The sequence below is a fragment of the Bos mutus genome, chromosome 3 (assembly GCF_027580195.1).
Source record: "Bos mutus isolate GX-2022 chromosome 3, NWIPB_WYAK_1.1, whole genome shotgun sequence".
NCBI lineage: Eukaryota > Metazoa > Chordata > Mammalia > Artiodactyla > Bovidae > Bos > Bos mutus.
In genome coordinates this window covers 64479089-64504351 of record NC_091619.1, presented here as the reverse complement: position 1 = coordinate 64504351, position 25263 = coordinate 64479089, and the positions used below count along the sequence as shown (strand labels likewise).

The window sequence follows — 25263 nt, the reverse complement described above, 5'->3', positions numbered from 1 at the left end:
ATTTCAATGCAAATACTTGGGAAAACTATCTTAGAAGACATAATGAAGCAGTCAGTTGCTTGTATCTATACTTAATAGCTAATCAGTTTAGTTCAGTTCAGTCGCTCAGTCGTGTCCGATTCTTTGTGACCTCATGAATCGCAGCATGCCAGGCCTCCCTGTCCATCACCAACTCCTGGAGTTCACTCAGACTCACGTCCATTGAGTCAGTGATGCCATCCAGCCATCTCATCCTCTGTCGTCCCCTTCTCCTCCTGCCCCCAATCCCTCCCAGCATCAGAATCTTTTCTGATGAGTCAACTCTTTGCATTAGGTGGCCAAAGTACTGGAGTTTCAGCTTTAGCATCATTCCTTCCAAAGAATGAACTAGTTGGATCTCCTTGCAGTCCGAGGGACTCTCAGGAGTCTTCTCCAACACCACAGTTCAAAAGCATCAATTCTTCGGCACTCAGCCTTCTTCACAGTCCAACTCTCACATCCATACATGACCACAGGAAAAACCATAGCCTTGACTAGACGGACCTTTGTGGCCAAAGTAATGTCTCTGCTTTTCAATATGCTGTCTAGGTTGATCATAACTTTCCTTCCAAGGAGTAAGCATCTTTTAATTTCATGGCTGCAGTCACCATCTGCAGTGATTAATTTAAAAAGAATAGAACAATAGAAATAAGACAGGAATATTTTGATTCTATGTTATCTTTTGCTCTCTTAAATATTTGTAGATATTTGTAGAACTATTTAACAATAATAGGAGCAGCTGATATGTTTTATGTTAAATTCAAATAACATGGACACAGTGACTTGACTTTCTGAGATGAACAACTCTTGATAAGGTTCTATGCAAATAAGAAAGGCTTTCTTTGGTTTACGTGGTAATTGCAGTCCAGGAAAACTCATAACAAAGCCTACTTTATCTGTAACACAGAGGATCTAGGTTTTAATCATTATGTATATATTCTCTTCCCGACATGAATCTCTAGTAGGACATTTGAAAATCATGCAGGGGACTTCCCTGGTGGTCCAGTAGCTAAGACTCTGTACTCCCAATGCAGGGGGCCCAGGTTCAATCCCTGGTCAGGGAACTAGATCCTGCATGCAACTAAGACTCAGCACAGCCAAAAAGAAAAAAAAAAGAGAGAGAAAATCATGCAGAATGCCAAACAGCTCTTCACTGAGCTGAACCTCTCTGAGATTAGACTTCATGCAGTATCCTTACCTCATCCTCTACCTCTCCCAGTGCCAGTGGTGTCACATCATCATTGTAACAACCAAAAAAGCTCCCACAACATTTCAAATAGTTTTCCAGTATCACCTCACCCACCCACTGGCAACATTGCTTTATGCCAGTTTGCTGGAGGTTGAGCACTTGCTCTGTGCTGTGAAGCTAGGCAGTAAAGGAGGGGGCAGTGGGCAAAATGGGAAAGCAACAGCAAGGGAGAAACAGTAGAAAGGCCTCCTGTTTTACGTTTTTAGTTTTAGGATCAGTCTTATCGGACTGTAATTATACGGAGTGAAACATGGATAGTTAAATTTGTGAGATTCCAAGCTTTAGCAATAGCTCAAAGCTACGTATCTGCTGTGGCTATTTCACAGGCTTGTAGGATCCTGTGATAGATAGTCAGGGTGGCATGACAGCAATGCTTTAGGTCAGTCTAATGAGGAGGTGGTTTCTGGGTAGGATGGTGTACCCTGAGTTTGGTGCCTAGAGATGCCACCGAGGAGCTTCAATTTTCTCACCTGGAAAATTGAGTAATGCAATCGAACCTGGAAAATATACAAATAATGCCTGCCTTATAGGAGTGTTGTTAGAACTGAATGAAATAGCATATTAGGTATCTAGAACAATGATTCAATAAATGTTAGTTCTTATTCCTTCTTTTCCTCAAAAAAGATGCTTTTTAGGCAATTTTTTGACTAATCTTTTGTAATTTTTTCCTTTTAATTTTTCTATTCTAGACCTGTACAGTTTCATTCTCCTACTTTTTGCCTAATCCCAGAAAGTGTGGAAAGCAAATTTAAAAGTTTGTCTCTATACATGATCCTCAAACTAAGCTATCTCAGTATGGAATTCTATGTTACAGCAACTAATGTGGACTCTTGTGAGAAGGGCTTCTTCAATAAAGCTTAGTGTAAACCTAATAAACTATTTCAGTCAACAAAAATCTCAGTTAAACTTGAAATATTAAATATATTAATTTATTCAGAATTATTTTGCATTGCATTATCGATGCTTATTTCTCTTGAGCCAAAAAATAACTCTGTAGGAATACCCATATTTCTTGTTGTCATATCTCTAGATATACCTGTGACAGAATTTTCCTCAGCATGGAATTCTAAATTATTCTACTCTCTTTTGCCACAGAACACTTAGAGCTCATTTTCAACTCTCCCCACGTTTGTTAAGACTCATAGAATCTTAATTGTGCTTCAATCATGGACACTGACTTCCAAGAAGCTTCTGGGTAAGATTACTTAGGTGCTAAAGGATAGAGGAAGAACTCTACCATTACTTTACTTCAACATGCAAATCACATGTTTTTCCTTTTATCTCATGTTGTCTGGTCTTATCATCCTGAAAAGGAAGCGTGCTTATTTGATCAGCTTAATAGAAGAAGTATTATAAATAGGTGGCTAGGGAACTTATATTTCCTACCCAGACACTTCACAGAGTGAAAAGGAAGGTATTAATAATTACTCTGGGACAACAGGGGTAAACTAGGACTCAGAGTCCCTCTAATTATAGAAAAGGAAAAAAAAAAAAAAGGTGACGTGAGAAAGTTTATTGTACATTTGCTAATTAAGCACCCACAAGTCAAGCCAGTTTCCCGGGCAGTAAGGAAGGTTTTGAATGGTAGGGATTTAGGGACGGTGTGGGGAGAGGAGGGTGTAGGGATAAAAATAGAAGCAGGTAGTGAAGGTACAGTGTCAGCACTAAGCTTGAAGCCAGGAGACTCTGGTACTGCCTGTCCTGGCTCTGGCCTGCTGACACATTCTTGGGAGTTGAGGACGGAACCCTGCAGCAGCCTGCCAGCTTCTTCGGGAAGTTTCCTGGCCCTGCGGGGTCCTCCTCCCCTCTTCTCTAACTCCTCCCTCTACCCCAGTCCCAGGAGTCCCATGGGCAGGAAGGGCAGGAATGTTGGCCAGCAGAGGGTGGGAAGAAGCTGCTTCGTGATGGGGCGGGGTGGGAGCGGGTCATAAACAACTCTGGAGCAAAGGTGAGAGGCTCTAGCTGGGGTTGTGACTAAGTGTCTCCAATGCTATGACAGGATTCTATTCCTGGCAGCTCCTCTCCATGTCTTCCCAGTCTCTCTTCTTGGCGCTGTCTACCCGTGGGGTGGGAGGTGGCTCAAAATTGAGCAACCCAAGCCTAGAAGAATTTTTACACACTCTCCCTTGCATCTCACCGGCCCTACCCATGGGTGAGGTTTTCTGTGCATCTCAGGCCTTCTAATGAATAAGGGTCTAAGGTGGTTAATAAGTTGCCTCCACTCCCTCACCCAGCCCCTAGTCACCTCTCATCGAGGGAACCCCATAGTACATTTTCCCTTGTCTCCTCTTGCCCTGTCACTCTGCAGTATATTTTTCTAATGTCTTTCAGGTGTCCTAGTTTAGAATAAAAATCAATTGCAATTTTTCTCTCTTCTCAAGATGTTTACAGTTTCTTGCATGGCCCATTTTCTTCATAAAGCGCTCATCTCTTTCCGTCAGGATCATATCCTCTCATCACTCTGTTTTGACCCCTGGTGGCTCCCCATGCTTGCTTCCCAGTTTTCCATGATTTATTTGGATGGGTTTTTTGTTTTGTTTTTGTTTGGCCATGCTGCAGGGCTTGTGGTCTTTTAGTCCCCTGACCAGCAATTGAACCCGGGCCCTCAGCAGTGAACATACAAAATCCTAACCACTGGACTGCCAGGGAATTAATTCCCTTGGGTGGTTTTGAAATATCACATACCTCACAGATATTTCATTGTAAGTGTTACAAGTCTGCTTCCTGGTTGATATGAATGATGTAATACATGAGCATTTTGCCAAACAAATTTCAAAATTTTGTTTAAGGACCTGTTGGGGATCAAATAGCTATTTTTTTTTAAATTCATGTTTGTATATTTAGTAAACTGGAAAGTTTAGTCATAGGTCTCTTTACTAATAATTATAATTTAATATCTCACAAACTGCTACATTCTTGGATGTAAAACATCTCGTTATAGTTTCTCCTTCCCATTTGAGGTTCTCTTGCATCTTAAGTGTCAAACAAGAGGAAGCTTTTAAGAGGATAAGTGGTTTACAAACCTGGAAAATTTGAGACAGCACCTGACATAGGGAATATTGGTGATTTATGATGTCTTTCAAATTGGCACGTAACCTTGCAGCATTATTATACTAGGCTAAAGCTCAGATATCTCCTCTGACCTGAAGCATATTGTGGAAGAGGATAGATATATATAGCTATCCATGTTTGATTTATCTTACTCGTTGCTTTAGTGTCTATGTAATATCCACAAAGGCAAGACTAAAACTTATTGCTATTCTTTTAACCTTTTCATATGTTTCAAGAATTGGTTTGAGATTATCAAGGACTTTCTTTGATAACATAGTCGCTTTGATTAGATTTCATTAACAAAGTAAAATGTTTGTTTGGTTACTCTGGGAAGTCATTTCATAGATTAAAACATGTGACTTGATTTTCCTTTTTTGCGGGGTAGGGAATAAAATTATTTTTGTCACATTATTTTGTCCATTAAAAAAAAATGGGGGAAAACAGTGGTTGTACCAGGGAAAGAACAGTACAAAGGATGAATCACCTTTTATTTAAGAAGCCACTGCTGACCCAGGACAGCTAATTTAGAAGTGAATCATTTATAGAAAGTTCTACATAGTTCTAGGCAGGGCTTTGTACAATATCCTTATGAAGGTCTAAAATAGAGCATACAGTATCAGGTTTCTAAATATCTGTCTTGTTGCCAATTTTATATCTTTGAGAAACTGAAACTTTTTTCTAGATGACTGTAGCCATTGTCAAGGTGAAGGCAAAGATATCATATTTATAAAATGATATATATTAAAAAAAACAAATCTTTAGAAATTTATTACATGTGTTATACTGAGAAAATAACAGATCTTAAATATCCATTTAATTCCATTCATTTCTTTAGGTTATGGTCAGTTTTAAAATAAACTGGAAGAAATAATTTAAAATGACATATTAAGTCAAACAATGTATTAATAGTAAAAAAAATTATTTGTCTGTGTTGGGTCTTAGTTGTAGCATGCAGAATCTTTGGTTGCGGCCTGCAGAACCTATCAGTTTCCTGATCAACAATTGAACCTGGGCCCTCTGCACTGGAAGAGTGGAGTCTTAGCCACTGGACCACCAGGGAATTCCCTGTATTAGTATTTTGATATTAATCAAATTATTAGGTGGTTAATAACAATATTTTGATTGATATTTTATTTTTTAATACATTTGATTCTTAAAATCCAATTACAAAAGCTCCTTTTTGTAAGCTACCTTAACTCATTTTTTTTTTTAAATTAAAAAACATATTTATTTATTTGGCTGCATGAAGTCTTAGTTGCAGCATGTAGGATCTAGTTCCATGACCAGGGATCTAACCCCAAGCCCCCTGCATTGGGAGCGTGGAGTTTTAGCCACTGGACCATCAGGTTAGTTCCTTAAGTCTTTTAAAGAAGTGGGTGGTTTATTAAATAAACAGTATATTTGGCTCCATGTAGAGCAAAAACTTTGTAGTCTCTGCCTTTTAGGAGTTTTAGGTTTAAAGCTGAATTTATATTTACATCACAGCTATGGTATCATGGCTTAGAAAAAGCACCAAAGTCTGAATTCCAGTTTTGACTCTGTCATTCACTAGCTATGTGACTTTAGACAAATCATATAAGGGGTGTTGAGCTTTTTTTTTTTTCCTTCTGCATAGGGTGTAGTGATGCCTGCACTTATGACCTGATGCTCTGAGCTAATGGATTAGCTGAGCTAATGCTTTAGGAAGTGATCAGTAACTTGGATCTCTCTGTGCAGATATTAGGTATGAGAGAGGCAATATTGTAGGGGAAAGAGCTTAGGGTTGGATAACCAGGGCTGAAGTTACATGTGCACCAAATACTACTTAATCACAAACTGTTTTTATCTCTCTAAATATTTATGTTCTCATCTGTAAAATATTTATGTTCTCATCTGTTCTCATCTCTTTAAATATTTACATTCTCACATCCTATGTTCTCATGAGATAAAAATCTCATCTCATTCTATGCCTCTCACATAGAATTGTCATAGGATGAAATGAGGTAGTATGTGGAAATGCCTGGTACACATAAGTGATCAATTAGTGTTTCTGAGATGTTAATTTTTATTTACTTTGTTCTTCCAGACCTCTATCTTCCCAGTTCTTTCACTTTTACAGTGGTCTACTAGAGCTGGGAGCCAGTTTCCAAACTGTGTAGAGCTGAGAGGGATGGGCAGGTGTCCCAGTCATGAATGTCATTGAAGAATTGTTTGAGTTCTAGAAGTTCCTTGGTACAACACATCTACCAAATATTTTGGGGAATCACGTAGAATAAGACACTCAGTTTTTGGAAATAGTTTTGAGTAATATAATTCTGTCACTGACGTGGCTATAGTTTCTTTTGTTCAAGCACTCAGGATAAGTGGGTTATCTTTTTTATTCAATAATTATGCTTAGTTTCAAGTTGTTTTTAATTCCTGCTATTTTAAAGGCAATTGACTAGATGGAAATACAGTCTTTTTTCTCTTTTTGGGAAAAAGTCTGTGAGGTTTAGATAATAGCCTAAATAATTCTATCTGAGAACAGCCCAGAAGAACGTTAGTCATTAACAAAGAAAACATAATCCAAGTGGTTTTCTTGTGTACAAAGATGGTGGTATTAACTCCGGATGAAAGTATGGTTAATTACTAGGTTTAGTATTATTATGTACTTTCTCGTCTTTATTTTCTGTAATGACATTGGCTGATATTTCTATAATGCTTATTTTAGAAAAATATAAAGAGTTATCAAGGTTCTTGGTAGATTGAGGTGTAGGAAAGTAGTTGTATTAAAGTATTTGGTAACACTGTTATTTTAGATAATCACAGGAGGTAACTGTTTTAGTTGCTTATGTTTAAAATCACATTCCCAAATACTGAAACGCGAGCCATATAAGCCCATAATTTCTTCCAGAGATTTTGGAACATGTGGAATCTTGGGCCAACTCAGTTCCTGTTTAAGGAAGGCATTAAACAAAAAGTTGGAAATGGACTTCCTGGAGTTTTAAAAATGAATCTGATGTGTTTCTGGAGAGATTTGTGATCTGTGGGCCAGAATATCTTTTGAAACACTAATGGCAAATGATTTATTTAAATGTATTCACAAGGCATACTTATGGAATATATAATGGCACCACCAGAGAAAAAGTAATATTATTTTATATTAATGGCTCTATACAGTAGTTCAGACTCTTATCATCCTAGCCATATTGAGTTTCTAGGGTGAATAATCATAACCATGTGATAAGAACTGAAAAATAGGAATTGAAATATAAAAGCATGGTAAAAAAAATGGTCATAAGTTACACTCAACAAAAAAAGTTGAAGGATACTGTAATTTATGGGAGAAAATGAAGTCCATCCTGGTTATGACATTAAAAAGGAGCAAATCTAATTTTCAGGAAAAATAATGCAATTTAAGAAGCTGTCAAATGTAGGTGTAAATATTATTCAAGGAGCACCTGTATTCCAGGGATAATACTAATAATAACCTTTAGAAGCACTTTTATGTATACTCTCTTACTGAGTTTTAGTAATAGCTGTGTGATGTAGACCAAGCTTTCCTAATGCCAGGATGTCCATGAAGACCAAGAAGGTCAAATGACTGAACTCGTGAGAGAACAGAATTGGGACTAGATGTGGGTCTTTTACCCCTTAACCCACTGTTTCCTTCTTTTGTTTACTGCTATTTTTTTCTTTGTTTTTCATAACCATTCCAAGTATAACATAGCTCCTTTCTAGATATCTGTTTTGCTGATATTGGAGTAAGGGAAGGCTTTACTTTGTGCCTGAAATTTTTGAGAGGATATGAAATTATAGGATAAGAATGCATAACACTTCAATGCCTAGCATTTCATTGCATAACACTTCAATTCATAACAATTACATAACACTTCTATGTATTAAAGGAAACACAATTCACCATAGACCTCAGAGTTGCCTCTTTTTTTTTTTTTTAAGGCTAAAATGAGATAGGTAGAAAGAACTTTTAAACTGTGAATTATAAGGAGATCCTGTAGGCTAGTGGTTAGGATTCTGTGCTTTCAGTGCCTTGGCCCAGGTTCAGTCCCTGGTTGGGAAACTGAGGTCCTACAAGTGGTGTGGTGAGGCCAAAAACAAAACAAAAAAGCCCCCTGTGAGTTATGAAGACACAAAAAATACCCCCAATTAAAATAAATAAATTTATATTAAAAAAATAATTCTATCAGTTAGAAATCTGTTAGCCCGGAATTGGTTGGTGAAATTATTGGCTTCTGGGATAGGACTGTATATCAGATAGGATTTTTCCAGCTACAAGTAGCACAGAGCTAGTTAAACTGCCTAAGACAACTTGTTTTACTTACGAGAGATATTGTGGTTGCCAGAGCTGGTTATCAGAGCAACTCACCAATGTCAAGGACCTAGGTTCATTCCAAATCTTTGCCTTTCTTGGTGTTGATCTCTTCCTCAGTTAGTAGTAAGGTGGTGGTGGAAGATCACATACAGGTAAGGGTACCTACAGGGGCAGAGGGGATGGTTGTCTTACTGTGTTTGCTTCTTAGGAATGAAAAGATACTTCTCTGAAGCTTCCTGGACTTGCTCCCATGTCCTGTTGGCCAGGATTGGGCCACATGCTTACTCCTGTCACTGCTTTACTAGTTTGAGCCTTATGTCTGTAACGGAGGAGGTGAATTTTCCTCCAAAGCACATAGAAGGTGTAAAAGTGAAGTCACTCAGTCGTGTCCAACTCTGTAACCCATGGACTGCAACTCACCAGGCTCCTCTGTTCATGGGATTTTCCAGGCAAGGATACTGGAGTGCTTTGCCATTTCCTTCTCCATTTCCTTCCCCTTGACCCAGGGGTCAAACCCGGGTCTCCTGCACTGCAGGCGGATTCTTTACTGACTGAGCTACCAGGGAGGCACTTCATACCTGTTATCTGAATATTACGTTAGGAGGGGAAGCGGGTAACAGCTTCCAGTGCCCATTACTGAATGTCTTCAGGTGAGACGGGATCTAGAGGCTGTACCCTTCTGCATGTGTCGGCTTTATCCCCAGGGTCAGTCTTCTAATGTTGAAGTGACAGCTGCGGTTAGTCACATCAGAGCGGGAGAGATACCTTTCTAGAAGCTTCTGTGGAGAAGAAGATTCCTTCCCCAGAAATCTTAACAAATCCTTTCTTGTATCTTTTAAAAATAATTTTATTTGTTTGGCTGCCCTGAGTCTTAGTTTCGACATATGGGATCTTCTATCTTTAGTTGCAGCATGTGAGATCTAGTTCTGTGACCAGGGATCAAACCCGGGCAGCCTGCCTTGGGAGTATAGAGTCTTAGCTACTGGGCCACCAGGAAAGTCCCTCTTCTTTGTATCTTACTGGCCTAAGTTGGATTATGAATTAGTCATTAACTGATTTAAACCTAATCATGATTCATTTCTGATGGAACTGAGGGTGGGGTCACTCGTCCCCAAGTTACCATATGGCTTAAAATAGGGAGTGAAAGGGCATTTAATTGAAGGGGCAGGGGAACGGGTACTGTAGATGTTGATGTCCAGCACAATAACAATTTAAGGCTCTCTGTCTGGCCCCAAACGGCCGTGGCTTTCTCCTTGCCTTAAGCTGTCTCTCCTATAAATCAGTGACAGGCATGCAGTAAGACAAATATGACAATAAGATGAATTCCTACCTGCCAGAAGTTTACAAAGCAGCACATGGTAAGTTCCACAAGAAATGTATAAAATTTGATAGGTGTATAGAAGATGAAGTAATAGCATTAGCCTAGGGTGTTGTTAGAAAATGTTGTTTAGCTAGACTTTATTGGATGGGGAAGATTTTGATAAATATAGACTAGATTTAGAAGTCGAGTTTCAGCCATGGCATTTTTGGCCAAAGGAACGACATGTATAGATATATGGAGATGGGAAAAATACAAAGTATAAAATTATTAAAGACAAAAAAAATTGTTAAAGACATGGGATTCTGCTGGGGTCCAGCCCCGGCTGATCCAGGGTATTCGAAGCGGGGACGGCATCGGCGAGGATCAGGATACAATAGCTTCAGTTAGATATTAATTAGAGATGTAAAGAGTAATAGAATGAGGATAGCTCAGTAGGAAAATTCAGTGGAGAAAAGAGGCTGAGTAGCTTGGTTTACATGGGAGACCAATAAAACTTCAAGACAAGAAGCTTGTATCACTTACGTAGGCCGCAGGTGTCCTTCCGTTCTCCCGAAGGAGAGGAGACACTGAGGCCTCCCCGGTGGGATCTTAGAAGCCCAGGCATAATTAGTAAGCATGGCGGGTTCTGCGCTCCAGATGGAGACTCAGCCAGAGTGAGAGAGAGAGAAAGCGACATGGGGAGACTAGTCTTTTGAGGAACTGATCCCAATTCTTTATTTTCCATGGTCTACTTTTATACACTGAGATGTTATGCAAAAGTCACGCGGGGTCAGCAGTCCTGACTTTTATCAAAGTCAGGTGCTTCATACAAATGTATACAGAGGTCTTAGGGGTGTTACATCATCTTCTGGCCAGGGGGCCTGCTGACAATTTATGACCCTGTCCTTGTGACAGCGGTCAGTCAACCAGGACACTTATTTCTCCAGGGCTGATTATTCTCAAAACAGACGCCACCCAAATAAAGTTACATTCCTATAGGGTGAGGGTATAGTGGGTTTTAGTTAAGGAAAGAATTTACTTAGCCTAAGGTCTAATGTGATTTATATTAAAGGTTAATACTTATTTCTTCTATATATTCATTAATGTGTGTAAGAGCAGGGGATATGGAGACTTCGCAACAAACATTGGCTCAACAAATGAAAAACCCTTCACCAATACAATTTCTAATCAGCCCATTATACTTACACTAATAGTTTTCTAACTTTTCTAAGGAACCTGTTTTTAGAAGGTTTAAAGCATCTCATGCCTCTCACGGTTGGGAGGCTGTGAACAATCACGTGTGGCTGGACAAGCCTGTCAGGCAGGCTAGAGAACCTTCAGAGGAGTTTGTAGGTTGAAACACTCTTGTCACGCCCAGGAGTTTTTATTAACTGGAGCTCTAAGTTAACTCCTTCTCCGAAAGAGGTGGTGGGGGACAGCCCCCCGTAAAGTCAGAGGTGTAGGTGAGAGCACAAAGTAGTAAAGTAGGCAGGCTCTGGTTATGTGGGTAGATGCTCGAGGATTTCCAGGGGGACTCCTGAGGCTTGATCCCGCCTTTGCGTATGTTGAGCCTCCTTCCTCATGACCTTTGCCATGGGCCGAGTGCCTCACTCTGGCCCCCAACAGGATTCTAGAACAAAGCTGCTCAATGGTAGCTGCAGTGTTCTTGCCTGGAGAATCCCAGGGACGGTGGAGCCTGGTGGGCTTCCGTCTATGGGGTCGCACAGAGTTGGACACGACTGAAGCAACTTAGCAGCAGCTAAGTTGATCCTTGGGTCAGGGAGATCCCCTGGAGAAGGAAATTGCAACCCATTCCAGTATTCTTGCCTGGAGAATTCTATGGACAGAGGAGCCTGCTGAGCCCCAGTCTGTGGGGTCACAAAGAGTCAGATGCAAAAGGGTAAACATATGTTAGATCTTAAAAACTTATTAAAAATGTAACTCTCAATTTCATTTTTAAAATAAATGATTAGATGTTGAAATGATATTTTGGATATAGGGGGTTGGTTTCACCTATATCTTTTGTTGATGTGATTTTTTTAGAAAATTTAAAATTATGGTGCTTGTGTTACATTTCTATTGGGTAGTACTGCTTTAGGGAGAAGGCAATGGCAACCCACTCCAGTACTCTTGCCTGGAAAATCCCATGGACGGAGGAGCCTGGTAGGCTGCAGTCTATGGGGTTGCTAAGAGCTGAACACGACTGAGTGACTTCACTTTCACTTTTCACTTTCTTGCATTGGAGAAGGAAATGGCAACCCACTCCAGTGTTCTTGCCTGGAGAACCCCAGGAACGGGGCAGCCTGGTGGGCTGCCGTCTATGGGGTCGCACAGAGTCGGACACGACTGAAGCGACTTAGCAGCAGCAGCAGCAGCAGCAGTACTGCTTTAGAAAGTGAAATAGTCATAAGTACTCCATCAAGCTTATGAAAATTGGCAATGGTGTTGATAAAACACCAAATATAGATACCCCAGAAGATGTTAAGGATTTCATTTTACAATAAAAATCATCAGAAAGGTACTTCTAATGGTTGGATAATTTTCCTCATATAGTACCTTACTCTGAGTTTACTTTCCTTTGATTTAATTTGTTCACCAGACAGTATAAAAAATGATGTTAACTACCATGTTGTCCTGACTTTTACCTAGTATATCTCTGGAAGCGAGTATTTCTTAGAAGAGCATTGAATCTATAACTGCTTCAGTGTTTCTTTTCTTTTATTTTTTTCCCCTTTCTTTTGACATCAAACATTATAGTGCTAATTGGATAAAGTCATAATTTTCTCATCCACAAAATGAGGTTAATAAAACTTAGTACATAGGTTGGTTTTATTAAATGAAGTAAGTGAATATGCAGAAAATGCCATTAGGATATCAACTGAGCAGGGCACTGTATTAAGCTTCATAGGAGAGAGAAAGATGACTAAGATCTCATCTCTGAGTCAGGGTGACAAATACATGTTACACCAATTGGACTTGAAGGGAAGGTGACTCAGACACTCAAATGAGGTGCTAGATTTAAATGATGTGAGAGAAGTAGAAAGAGTGATTCCACCCAGGCAGTCACATCCCTGCAGAGTCTGAATAAACAAGAGCATGGGGATAGGGTGGGTGCATGGGTGGCAGGCTTTTTAGATTTTGGATTGAAGGAAATGTCTGAATGGAGATAGGAAAGTTCACAATATGTATGAGATTCCTTTTTTTATTGTTTTAAATCTCTAAGACTCTTAATATATTGTAACTGGATTATGTTGCCCCACTGTATGTCAGTGGATCATTGCCTAGCCTGGGAGTCTCTTGTGTACGAGGGCTGGTCCTAGTCATCTTTGTACATCTAGTATGCACCACAGAACTTGGCAAAAAGCACCTGTCCAATAGAGGATTGTGAGTAGATGAATGAGCATGAACTTTCCAGCATTTAGAGAGTCATATATCACTTTTTTACTTTTCAGTTCAAAATACAGTATCTATGAGGAGTCTTTGAATCTCTAGACCTTTATGACATATAGATGTATTCACTGATAAGTTGTGCATTGAGATCGTCTGAGTGATAGGATTTTTTCTTTCCTTGAGGGACTAATATAAAGCCACAAAGTTTCAGTTACCTGCTGCTACAGAGGGCTCTTCCTCCACCTCCCAGGGACCATGACATTTCTGCTGATTTTCAACACAACCTTCTGTGGAACTCCATTCCATGGCTTTATGCCTTCCAGGAAAGAAACCCTGATGCCTTGTCTGCCAACTGCTGGCTGCCCGGAGCGGAACATAATTCTGTCTTGGAGGAAGCATAATGGGGAAGGGTTATACCTAACAGGAAATCTAGTATTTACTTTGCAGTGAAGTACATGAAAAGATTGAAAGAAAGGATGCAGCTTAGCAACTAGATGTTCACTTTGTGTGGGATTTCCTTTGGGGGCCTTTTTCCCCTACCCTATTTTATCATCGTTATGTTTTAATGTTTTATTTCCTGTCTACTCAGTAAGTTGCTTTATTAGTGGTGGTTGGATCTACTATGAACACCATTTAACGATTCACTGGAAAAAGAATAAGGAGAAAACTTTTCTACTCACTTTCCATCATTTTTAGAAAGGAAGTGAGAGAAAAGCTGTTTTCTATGCATACTACTTCTCCCTTTTATCCATTAATAATCAATTTTGTTAGTGGAGTAATTAATACTACTGACTTCACAATTGGAGTAAGAAATTGGGGCCATTATTGGCCTAAATGACTTCTCGTCACTCCCCACCTTGAATAATAAAAATTTAACACCAGCAAATATTTGCAAAGAGTTAACTATAAAGCCAAATGTATTATGTCCTCACTGGGACACAAAAGGTTACGTTAAAGGTCCAGCAGTTATTAGCACAGCTCACCAAAGACCTGGGTGAGAAAAGGAAAGGGCAGGGGCAGCAATTCTTGCTTGCAGACACTGATCCTTCGTACCCTGCGGCCTCTTCCTTGTCCTCATCACTAGCTCCTTTCATGTACCTCTGGGATTTGATCAGGCCTTTGATGAACATGCTGGACCTCTAACTGTAGAGCAGAGAGAGCTGTTCCAATTCAGACATATGTTAGTAGGGCTTAAAAGCCATTTAACAGGTAGTAATAGTGCAGTTTTTGCCTCCCAGAGGTTTATGGGTGTTTATGGTTTAAAGCTCAAGCAGGGAAATCAGAAATGGTGTGAAACTTGGAGAGGTAGAGAGAGGGTTGGAAGTTGAGAGCTGAGGCCAAGGCTCAGGAATGGCAATATCTATGGCAAATGTTACTTGATAACAAAAGGTACAATTTTTCACTTAGTCATTTTGGTATAAAAAAGCTGCATTAAAACATCTTTGGTATACAGAAGGTACTCAGTAAATATTTATTGAACTTAATCTTTAAACCAATGGCATGTTTTTTAAATTTTAAAAAATATGTCTTTATTTATTGGCTGCACCAAGTCTTAGTTGCATCACACGGGATCTTTGACCTTTGTTACAGCGTGAAGGATCTTTAGTTGTGGTGTTCAAACTCTCAGTTGTAGCATGTGGGTAGTTCCCTGATCAGGAATCGACCTGTGACCCCTGCATTGGGATCAAAGTCCTAGCCACTGGACCACTAGGCAAGTCCGCAGAGGCATATTCTTAACCCTCCTTCTCCTCTTCCATTTTGTAGTTGGGCCCTACAAATTACTGAAATTATGGTTGGCAAGCTTGAGTAGCATTGCAGATTTTAGCAAAATAAATTGTATTTTTTAAGGAAAATGAGGTCAAACAAAGACTTGGTAAATGTAAGAAGTCCCTTTACAACCTCCATACAACTTCTACCATCCTGTGTATCTAAGCTGCATTAGCCTCTCCAGCCCTCACTCAGTTCCTCCATTTTTAGACCCAAGGGATTGGACTAGTCTTCAAGGTCCATTTTAGACATGTTTTAAACAATTTTTTAAAAAATGACTTCATTCACCATTTACTTTTCTCAAGCACAAAAATACAAGATCAATAAAATTTTCCTTATTTAAAAAAAACTTATGAGTTTTCCAAAATAGTGTTGGCTCTATTTTCACTGTGTTATACATATCATGACCTTTGGGAACACGGCCTTTGATGTCAGCATTGTAAATAACAGGTAACAAAGCAATGTAAACCTCTTTGAAGTTGGTGAGAACTGATCTTGAATCCTGGCTCTGACAAGTACTATCTTTGTGACCTTAGGCAAATAACTTACTCTCACCAAGGCTCAATTTCCTTATTGGTAATATGAAGATGATAATGTATTTAAAAAGCTGTTGTGAGGATTAAATATAATAATGGATATAAATTGCTCAACACAGAGCCTGGCCTGCAGGAAACACGCAATTCATATTACCTAATGTTAATGACCAGAGAAGGCAATGGCACCCCACTCCAATACTCCAATACTCCCACTCCAGTACTCTTGCCTGGAAAATCCCATGGACAGAGGAGCCTGGTAGGCTGCAGTCCATGGGGTCACACAGAATTGGACACAACTGAGCAACTTCACTTTCAGTTTTCACTTTCATGCATTGAAGAAGGAAATGGCAACCTACTCCAGTGTTCTTGCCTGGAGAATCCCAGGGATGGGGGAGCCTGGTGGGCTGCCGTCTATGGAGTCGCACAGAGTCGGACATGACTGAAGCGACTTAGCAGCAGCAGCAGCAATGTTAATGATATAACTGCTGGCATTGTAAACTGTAGACTATTTCACTGACATTGTAAATTGAAGTATTGATTGAGTAAACTAATGATCAGAATGTTTTCCTGATGGAAACTGACTTAAAATATTTCTATTTCTTTGCAGATCTTATATTGCACTTTAAACACACCTAAAGTTGACATGGGAAAACTCTTGGGAACACAAATAGGTCTTGAAGATTTCATATTTGCCCACATAAAAGGGATCAAAAAAGAAGTGAATGTGTACAAATCTGAGGATTCACTTGGTCTCACTATTACAGATAATGGTGCTGGCTATGCTTTTATAAAGGTAAGTATTTAAACAAAACAAAACAAAAACAACAGTGTGACTTAATTGAGGGTAACACTTAAGAAAATTTACCAGGTCAAAGAAAGTTTGAAATGATCTTTAGTGAGAACTAATTCAGTAGGAATGGATGGAGTGGTAATGTTTCCTTTAAAAACTGTTTCAAAGACCATTCTTTTGTTTACCCTTTCCTTGAATTTTTTCCCCTTCAGTTTAAACTTCCTCTAGGATTTTGCATTTACAGACGAGGAAAGCCTGGCCCTGGTGCCTACTCATCCATATGGGCTCTTGTACATCTGTAAGCTCATCATCTGGTGACTTCCATGTTGATTTCCACTGATTTAGTGTTATTTCGAAGTGCATATTTATTTGGCCACCTATTTTAAACAAGGCTCTTTAAAAATTTCTAAACTATGTACAGTTGGTTCTTGAACAACACTTTTGAACTGTTGGGTTCATCTATATGCAGATTTTGTTCAGTAGGAAATGTTATACTATAACAGTCTATGCTATGCTAAGTCACTTCAGTAGTGTCCAAGTCTGTGCAACCCCATAGATGGCAGTCCACCAGGCTCCCCCGTCCCTGGGATTCTCCAGGCAAGAACACTGGAGTGGGTTGCCATTTCCTTCTCCAATGCACGAAAGTGAAAAGTGAAAATAAAGTCGCTCAGTTGTGTCTGACTCTTAGAGACCCCATGGACTGTAGCCCACCTCTATAACAGTCTAAGGTTGGTTAAATCTGTGGATGTGGAACTGTGAATATGGGGAACTGCTGACATGCTGGGATTTTGTACAGGGACTTTCCATTGAACAAAGGGTCAGCACCCCTAGCCCCTGCATTGTTCAAGGGTCAGTTGTAATTACTTTATCTAAATACAAAGAGCAATATAGAACTGCAAAGGCAAGAAAAGGAAGTTTGAAATGGTATGAAAAACTTTTAAGAACTTGAGTGGTAAAAAGATTCATCTCTTAAATAACAATTCTATTATTATAATAAGTAGTTTGTTTTTTTTTTTTGCTGGGGTGGGAGGGACATAGGGCTTGTGAGATCTTAATTCCTCCAAATTGTGAGTCCCTGTAGTGAAAGCTCTGAGTCCTAACCACTGGACTGCCAGGGGATTCCCTGTAATGAGTAATTGTAGCACTGACTGTTACTGAATGCGTCTCAGGCATGTTGCATACATTTTCTCATTTAATGCTTACAATTCTATTGGATACCATGTTTCCTTTTTAATTACTTAAAAAATATTTGGCTGCTCTGGTTATTAGTCACAGCATGTGGGATCTAGTTCCTTGATGAGATCAAACCTGGGGCCCCTGCATTGGGAGCATGCAGTCAGCCCCTGGACCACCAGGGAAGTCTCTTGATTACTTTTTTGTTGAGGTGTAACAGATATAAACCTTTAATGAATGTTCACAGATCTGTGTAAATACCGCCCAGAGCAAGGGAAATTTCATTTCTACCACCTAGAAGGCTCCCTTGTTCTCCTTCTCTGTCAATACCCTTCCCCAACAAAGGTAGCCATTAGTTTGACCTCTATCACCATAGTTTTGCTTATTCCTGAACTTCATATAAGTGAAATCACATATTACTTACTCTACTGTTTCTGGATTTTGCTCAACATGTCTATGAGGTTCATCTCTGGGTAGGCGCTATTATCAACTTATTATTTTATAGACATAGAAACAGGTTTGGGATGGTTAAGCAGCTTGCCCAAAGTTATGCAGCTAGACAAATTCAGGATTTGAATCCAAGCTATCTGATTCCAGAGCTGGCGGTCCTAACCACTGAGCAAAGAATTACTAATGAATTTTCTTCATACTTTTTTTTTGTCCAAACAAAATAAAAAATTTTGCTGATGCGTCGTCATCGTTGAAAAAAACTAGCCTTAGGGAAATTATCCTCTTAACTGTGAATAGTGCTTTATTTAACTTCCCACTTGATAGAACAGCTATTTTTAGCTCTGCAAAAGATATGACTCTGCTGAAGGTTGAGTGGGTGACCAAATGGAAAATCTGTGAGTTGGGAAAGTCATGTGGGATTATCTGGGGGAAGCTCAGGACATGAGGCACATGGAGCAATGCCTTTCTAATGTCAGCAGGGAAGGGCTTGGAAGTTTTGCAAACACGCATGGAGTTTTTAGATCTTAGCCTCTGATGTCCAGAGCTGTGTTTCTATTTTTTTATGCCTCTTCAAACATGTGCCTGCCTCAGAGTACTAGTCACTAGCCCCATGGAGACAGAGAACATGGTGTCAAAGAGAAAGTGGAGTCTAAGCCAAACCTCTGGCTTATAGTTCAACTTAGAAGAGAGATGAATATCATACTGCATAAAAGATTGATGTGTTTTTTTAAAAGTTAAGAGGGGACGATTTCAAACTTCTTGAAAGTTGTAATAATACAAAGAACTCACACGATACCCTTTACTCAAAAAAAATTTTGCCATTTGTCATATTTGCTTAATTCTCTTTCATGTATATATATATGAACACACTCAAATCTATATGTAAATTTTCCTGAGCCATAGGAATAAGCAGAATGCACATATAATATCTCTTTATTCCTTAATAATTTAAAAATGTAGTTTTTAAGAACAAAGATATTCTCTTCAATATACCTACAGTATAGCTATAAAATTAAAAAAATCTAATAGTGATACAAAACTCCCAAACTAATCTAATGTTCATATTGCAGTTTTTATCAGTTGTCCTAATAATGTATTTTTCCTGGTATAATTCCGATCCAGGATCATGTATTTTATTTAGTTATCATGTCTTTTTAGTGGTCTTTAATCTAGAACATGGAGAAGGCAATGGCACCACACTCCAGTACTCTTGCCTGGAAAATCCCATGGACGGAGGAGCCTGGTAGGCTGCAGTCCATGGGGTCGCTAAGAGTCGGACACGACTGAGCGACTTCAATTTCACTTTTCACTTTCATGCATTGAAGAAGGAAATGGCAACCCACTCCAGTGTTCTTGCCTGGAGAATCCCAGGGATGGTGGAGCCTGGTGGGCTGCCGTCTATGGGGTTGCACAGAGTCGGACACGACTGAAGCGACTTAGCAGCAGCAATCTAGAACAATTCCTCAGCCTTTTATAGGATGTCCCTTAACGTGGACTTTTCTGGTGTCTCTTCATGTTGTGAAAGAGGTTATTGTGCATTTTTGGCATGAAAAGTAAATAAGTGATGTTGTGTCCTCAGTGTATTACGTCAGAAGGTGCATTTTATTGGTTTGTCTCAATATTCATGATGTTAATTTTTGTCCCTTGTGTACTCAGTGTCTGCCAGTCTTATTCACTGCAAAGTGATGTTTTCCTTTGTAATATCTGTGGGGAGATACCTTGAGATTATGTATATATCTTGTTCTCTTACTTGCACCCCACAGATTTAACATCTATTGATAAGTCTTGCCTGACTCATTTGCAAAATGGTGATTTTTATAATTTCATCATTTCCTATATTTCTTTAAAACATTCTAAGAAAGCATGCCACTTATTTATTATCTATTACCAATATGGTACATGCTTAATTGCTCAGTCATGTCTGACTCTTTTGTGACCCTTGGAGCTCCTCTGTCCATGGGATTTTTCAGGCAAGAATATTGAAGTGGGTTGTTAATTTAAAAAAATCACCTATTAGCAATGGACACATGATTTTTTAAAATTAATCTTTATTGCTATACAGTTGATTTACAATGTTGTTCTAGTTTCTGCTATACAGCAAAATGAGTCAGCAAAATGTATACATACACATTTATCCACTCTTTCTTACATTCTTTTTCCGTGTACGTCATTACAGAGTATTGAGTAGAGTTCCCTGTAGATACGGTAGGTCCTTAGCAGTTATGTATTTTTTGTATAGTAGTGTGTATAGGACACATGATTTCTCATTCAGTGGGTTCATTACAATCATTTTTTTTATTTTTATTTTTTAAATTTTATTTTATTTTTAAACTTTACAATATTGTATTGGTTTTGCCAAATATCATTTATTTTGATGCTCAAATTTCCTGAGGTTTGGTCTGCAGGAGTCCCATCCAGACAGCTCATGTATCCTTTTGATCTGCCTCCCATAATTTTATTGAGCAGTTCCTTCTTTTCTGGTACAACAAGATGTTCTAAACTCATCTTTTATCTTCTTTTCTCCAGACTGAAAATCAGCCATGTGTTCAAGGAACTCTTTTGTTTGTTTGTTTTCAGTGAGAACTGGTATTTCAAAATCAAGATCTGAATGCTGGTTGCATGCATTCATTGCTACCAGTGTGTCACTGTTTTAGATCCTTTCAGGTGCCATATAAGAGGTTCAAAACATGTATTTTAGAAATTATGAATTCATAATTATGCCTTTAGTTCTAATCCTGCCTCTAATCCATAATTATGCCAAGTGTTCTTCCTTGGCTTCCCAACTGAAATATTTACTTTCAAAATTATTGAAATATTTACTCATTTCCTTAGTTCTGTAATATGCACAAAACAGTTTCAGAATTGCTATATATTTGTACTCTGAAAAATGAACCTATTAAGAGTTCAAGATTTGTAGGGACTTCCCTGGTGGTCCAGTGGTTAAGACTCTGCACGAATTCAGTCCTTGGTTGGAGAACTAAGATCCCACATGCCATGTGGTGTGGCCAAAAGATTAAAAAGATTTCAAGGTTTGTATGTCCTTTTTGTCTTTAAATGCATGTATACAATCAAAGTATTCTCTTCAGGAGTTATGTGGAATAGGTTCTCACTTTCTCCTCCTCCCTTCACCCCATAATCTTTATTCATTTGAAATACTGTTGAATCCGTTTGCTTCTCTTTGAATTGAGGTTTTCCTCTCATGTTGATTTAATTTTCTGAATACATAAAATGATTTCAAAAGTCAAAACTATAATAAAAGTTGTATTTATAAATGTCATTCCTTCCCTGACTCCCATTACTCATTTCCCCCACTCCTTAAAGTAATCAATTTCATTAATTTCTGGCTCACTCTTCCAGTGTGATTTGCCAAGATAAGCAGAAAAAGTGGAATGTTCCAAGAGTTTGCATGTCATCCTTGTTCAGGGGCTATTCTAATCTCTGTGTGGTTCCAATTTTAGTGTATGTGCTGCTGAAATGAGTACTTATATGCTTTTAGCAGTGGTTGGAAGTCAGAGTAGGTTGATGTAAGGGGATTCAGACAAGGGTAAGGAGGCAGGAGTCCCTGATTAAGAAGGCAGAGCAGTGTGGCCCACAGGACCATGGGCTTTAGAATCAAGCCTGTTTTCACTCTTGTTTCCATTTATTTACATGCTGGGTGACACCTTAGACAAATCATTGTATGCCTTCTTTCCAATAGCAATATTAGCACCTACTTTATATGATTATTTGGGTATAAACTAATGATATATCTGCAATGTTTGAGAGTACCTATAATTGATAGCTAATATCTTAATAACAGCAAATCATCATATAATTAGGAGATGAGACTGATGGCAGAGAGATGTATTTAATAGTACTGCATGGTGCTCACACTAGAGGGGTTGGATAAGAGGGGTGGGAGGGAGGTCTAAGAGGGAGGGGTATATGTATACTGATGGCTGATTCATGTTCTTGTATGACAGAAATCGATACAACATTGTAAAGCAATTGTCCTCCAATTAAAAACAAATTGAAAAAAAATAGTACTGCATGCTGCTGCTGCTGCTAAGTCGCTTCAGTTGTGTCCGACTCTGTGCGACTCCATAGGCAGCAGCCCACCAGGCTCCCCCATCCCTGGGATTCTCCAGGCAAGAACACTGGACTGGGTTGCCATTTCCTCTCCAATGCATGAAAGTGAAAAGTGAAAGTGAAGTCGCTCAATCATGTCCGACTCTAAGCGACCCCATGGACTGCAGCCTATCAGGCTCCTCCGTCCATGGGATTTTCCAGGCATGGTTCTCCTAAATGAGCCTCTTCAGGTGGAGAGACAGCAGACTTACATATTTGTAACTTTTGTACCCAAATGTTAACATTTCCCAGGAAAAAGTGTATAAATAACTTAATCAGAAAAATCATAGTATATTTACAACTAACTTTGCAAATTCCTAAAATAGTGTAATACTAGAGTTGGGGTACATTTTCTATAAAGGGTCAGATAGTGAATATTTTAGGCTTTTTTAAAATTTAGGGTCATACAGTTTTTGTTGCAACTACTCAACTTGACATTGTAGCACAAAAGTTATATACAATACTTAATAAATATAGATGTCTTCCAGTGAAACCTCATTTATGGACACTCTAATTCAAATTTTGTATAATTTTTGCATGTCATAGATATTATTTTATTTTTTCCTGACCACCAAAAAAGGTAAAACCATTTGTAACTCATCAGTTGTATAAAAGCAAGTTGTAGACCATACTCAACCTGTGAACCATTGTTTGCTGATTCCTAGTTTAAGTGAAGAAAATACTTTTAGATTCAAAATAAAGATAAGGCCTTTACCATGCAATTAAGACATGAAAATCGAATTGACTTCGAATTAAAGTAACTTATAAATAACCACAGAATGGTCATTTTCAGAATGTCTTCATATAGAAATCTTCATGATTTGAGGTACTTTTACTTTATTAGAACTAAATCACATTTTAGCAAGATCCTCTAAGAAATACGGTATTCATTTATTTCTAACATTTTGATTGTTTAACCATCCAGAACTAATAATTAGTAAGGTTGGACATGTACAAGGTCAAGAGGTGTGGGGGGTTCTGGGATGGGAGCTAGGATCTCTGAGAAGAGGTATGTACAGTGAGAGTATAAGTGGTGAGAAGTGGTGATCTGAGAAAAGAGGTAACATTGAGATCTGGAGGCCTTGCTTGATACAGATGAAGAACAGCTTAGTAGACGTAAGAAAAAGTAAAGTAGGAGGGTGGGAGTTGTTAAAGAATCAGAGTTCAAAGATGATAGTTCATTTTTTTCTAGCTTTATTGAGGAATAGTGGAAAGTGGAGTCGCTCAGTCGTGTCCGACTCTTTGCCACCCCATGGACTGTAGCCTACCACGCTACTCCATCCATGGGATTTTCCAGGCAATAGTACTGGAGTGGGCTGCCATTTGCTTCTCCAGGGATCTTCCCGACCCAGGGATTGAACCTGGGTCTTCCTCATTGTAGGCAGACGCTTTACCATCTGAGCCACCAGGGAAGAACACCATGTAAATTTAAGGTGTACAGTGTGCTGATTTGATACACTTATGTGTATTAAAATGACTATCAAGGTGATAGGATACATAAGCTGGGATAACTACAAACTCAAACTCTAATCCTGAGGTCAGAAGACTTTGGATTCTTCATCTGACTTTTCTTTCTTTCTTAACCAGCCATGTGGTCTTGAGTTAGTTAGATCTGGGTTGATTGGGAGTGTTTTGAAGAAAGAGCATGATGTCTTATAATTATACTACCTCTGTTTGAAACCCAGTTTGCTTGCTTATGAGCTATGCTTCTTTGATTAAGCAGTGTCATTGTTGTGCTTTGAGGTCCTCATTCACTAATGGAATATTAAACATTCCCTCCCAGGCTTATTAGGACTAAATGAAATAACTATGTACAATTTTTATTTGAATGTTTATTATTATGAACAAGGTTTGAGGTCAGTATTTGGAGGGTCAGTAGCAGAGACTCAAAGTTGCTGACCATGAGGGCAAGATCAGCTCAGACAACCTTGAATGAATGCTTGCGACTTTGAGGATGGTAGAGTGCCATCCTAGAGTTCTGATATGTGATGAGAAGATAGAGTTTTGTAATTATATGGGATGAATTTATAGAAGTTAATATAATAATGATCTGAAATATTTGGGAACTTCTAAGTTTAATAATATTGTAAATCTTATCTTCTAAAAAATATTTAAAGTTGTCTTTACATTTTGTAGCATCAAACTCTAAAGCCTGATGACAGAAAGTTCCAAGTGTTATAGAGAATGATATTAAGTGACTCAGCAAATATAAATATAGAATTAATACCTCTTTTTTTCTCCGAAGTCCTTTGTGCCTGAGCAGCACTTTTAGCAATATTTTTAACCCATATCAAGTTATGGTATGATTATTAAAGTATAATAGATTACAGAAGCTTGTCTCAGTTGCTACCTCATTCTTTATTCTATACTTAGGAAGTTGGGGTTCAGGTAACCCACATAATATAGCATCAGTGTCTCCCACTTTGCTTCTACATATGATTCAACTTATGATACCCTTCTCCAAGTTTCTTATGTTGGTTTTCCTCTCTCTTTATCCCAGATTCTTATCTGCTGGCTCTGATGATTACCTATGCTTTGATTTTTCTCTTGCTCACCTGGATTCTCACCTTGCTGCCTGCTGACTTCTGGTAATTGTCTTTCCACTCTCTGGACACTGATCTGGCTACCTGTGGCTACTCATAGGCTCTGGTTACCCTATATTCTGTTACTCTGCCCTTCATTTACTGGTTTGATTCATAGTTGTCTTTAAAATCTTTCAGTTTTATATAATGCTTATTTTATAAATAAAATGACAACAATAAGTCTTAAAAATGAAAAATATGTGGAGCTGAAATTTGTATAATGTAGGTCATCAAAGGAAAAATAGGTTCAAGATGTATCAAGAAATAAATTAGAATAAAAATTAAGAATGAGTTATAGATTTTCACATTCTCCAATGACTTAAAAATGGTGAGATGACAAAATATTAATTTTTTTCTTTGTTTCTTAAGCTCTAGTCTTTTGTTTAATTTCACTTATGTTTCTATGACAGTTTAGAAACTCCAATTGTACTGAGTGGTATCATGTGTTGTGGTTACCCTTGTTTGTTTCTGTAGCTTGTAAGTTGAATATGGATTTACTAAAGAAAATATTGTCAGATTATGAAATTTCAAGGTTTTTTGCTTTATAATTAATTACTTG

At 38.5% G+C, this 25263-nt stretch overlaps 1 protein-coding gene and 2 non-coding genes across 6 annotated transcripts in view; 2 read left to right on the top strand and 1 right to left on the bottom strand.

Annotated features, from left to right (window-relative positions):
- GIPC2 (GIPC PDZ domain containing family member 2) overlaps window positions 1-25263 on the top strand; it is a 102877-nt gene that overhangs the window by 13666 nt on the left and 63948 nt on the right. For 2 of the 4 annotated variants that reach the window (XR_011463689.1, XM_005904955.2), the window contains exon 2: window positions 16210-16395. The exons of 1 other annotated variant lie outside the window; for it this stretch is intronic. Coding sequence is in view for 2 of the 3 variants with exons in the window: in XM_005904955.2 (XP_005905017.1) it covers window positions 16210-16395 (186 nt within the window). In the remaining variant the exon portion in view is untranslated. Of the gene's footprint in view, window positions 1-9820; window positions 9968-16209; window positions 16396-25263 lie in introns of those variants that run through there. One more of the 4 variants, XM_070367808.1, reaches the window with a different exon arrangement.
- On the top strand, window positions 1010-1082 carry TRNAG-CCC (transfer RNA glycine (anticodon CCC)). The gene has a single exon. It is a non-coding gene; the product is annotated as a tRNA-Gly (tRNA).
- Window positions 21394-21497, bottom strand: LOC138987307 (U6 spliceosomal RNA). Its single transcript, XR_011463798.1, has one exon. It is a non-coding gene; the product is annotated as a U6 spliceosomal RNA (small nuclear RNA).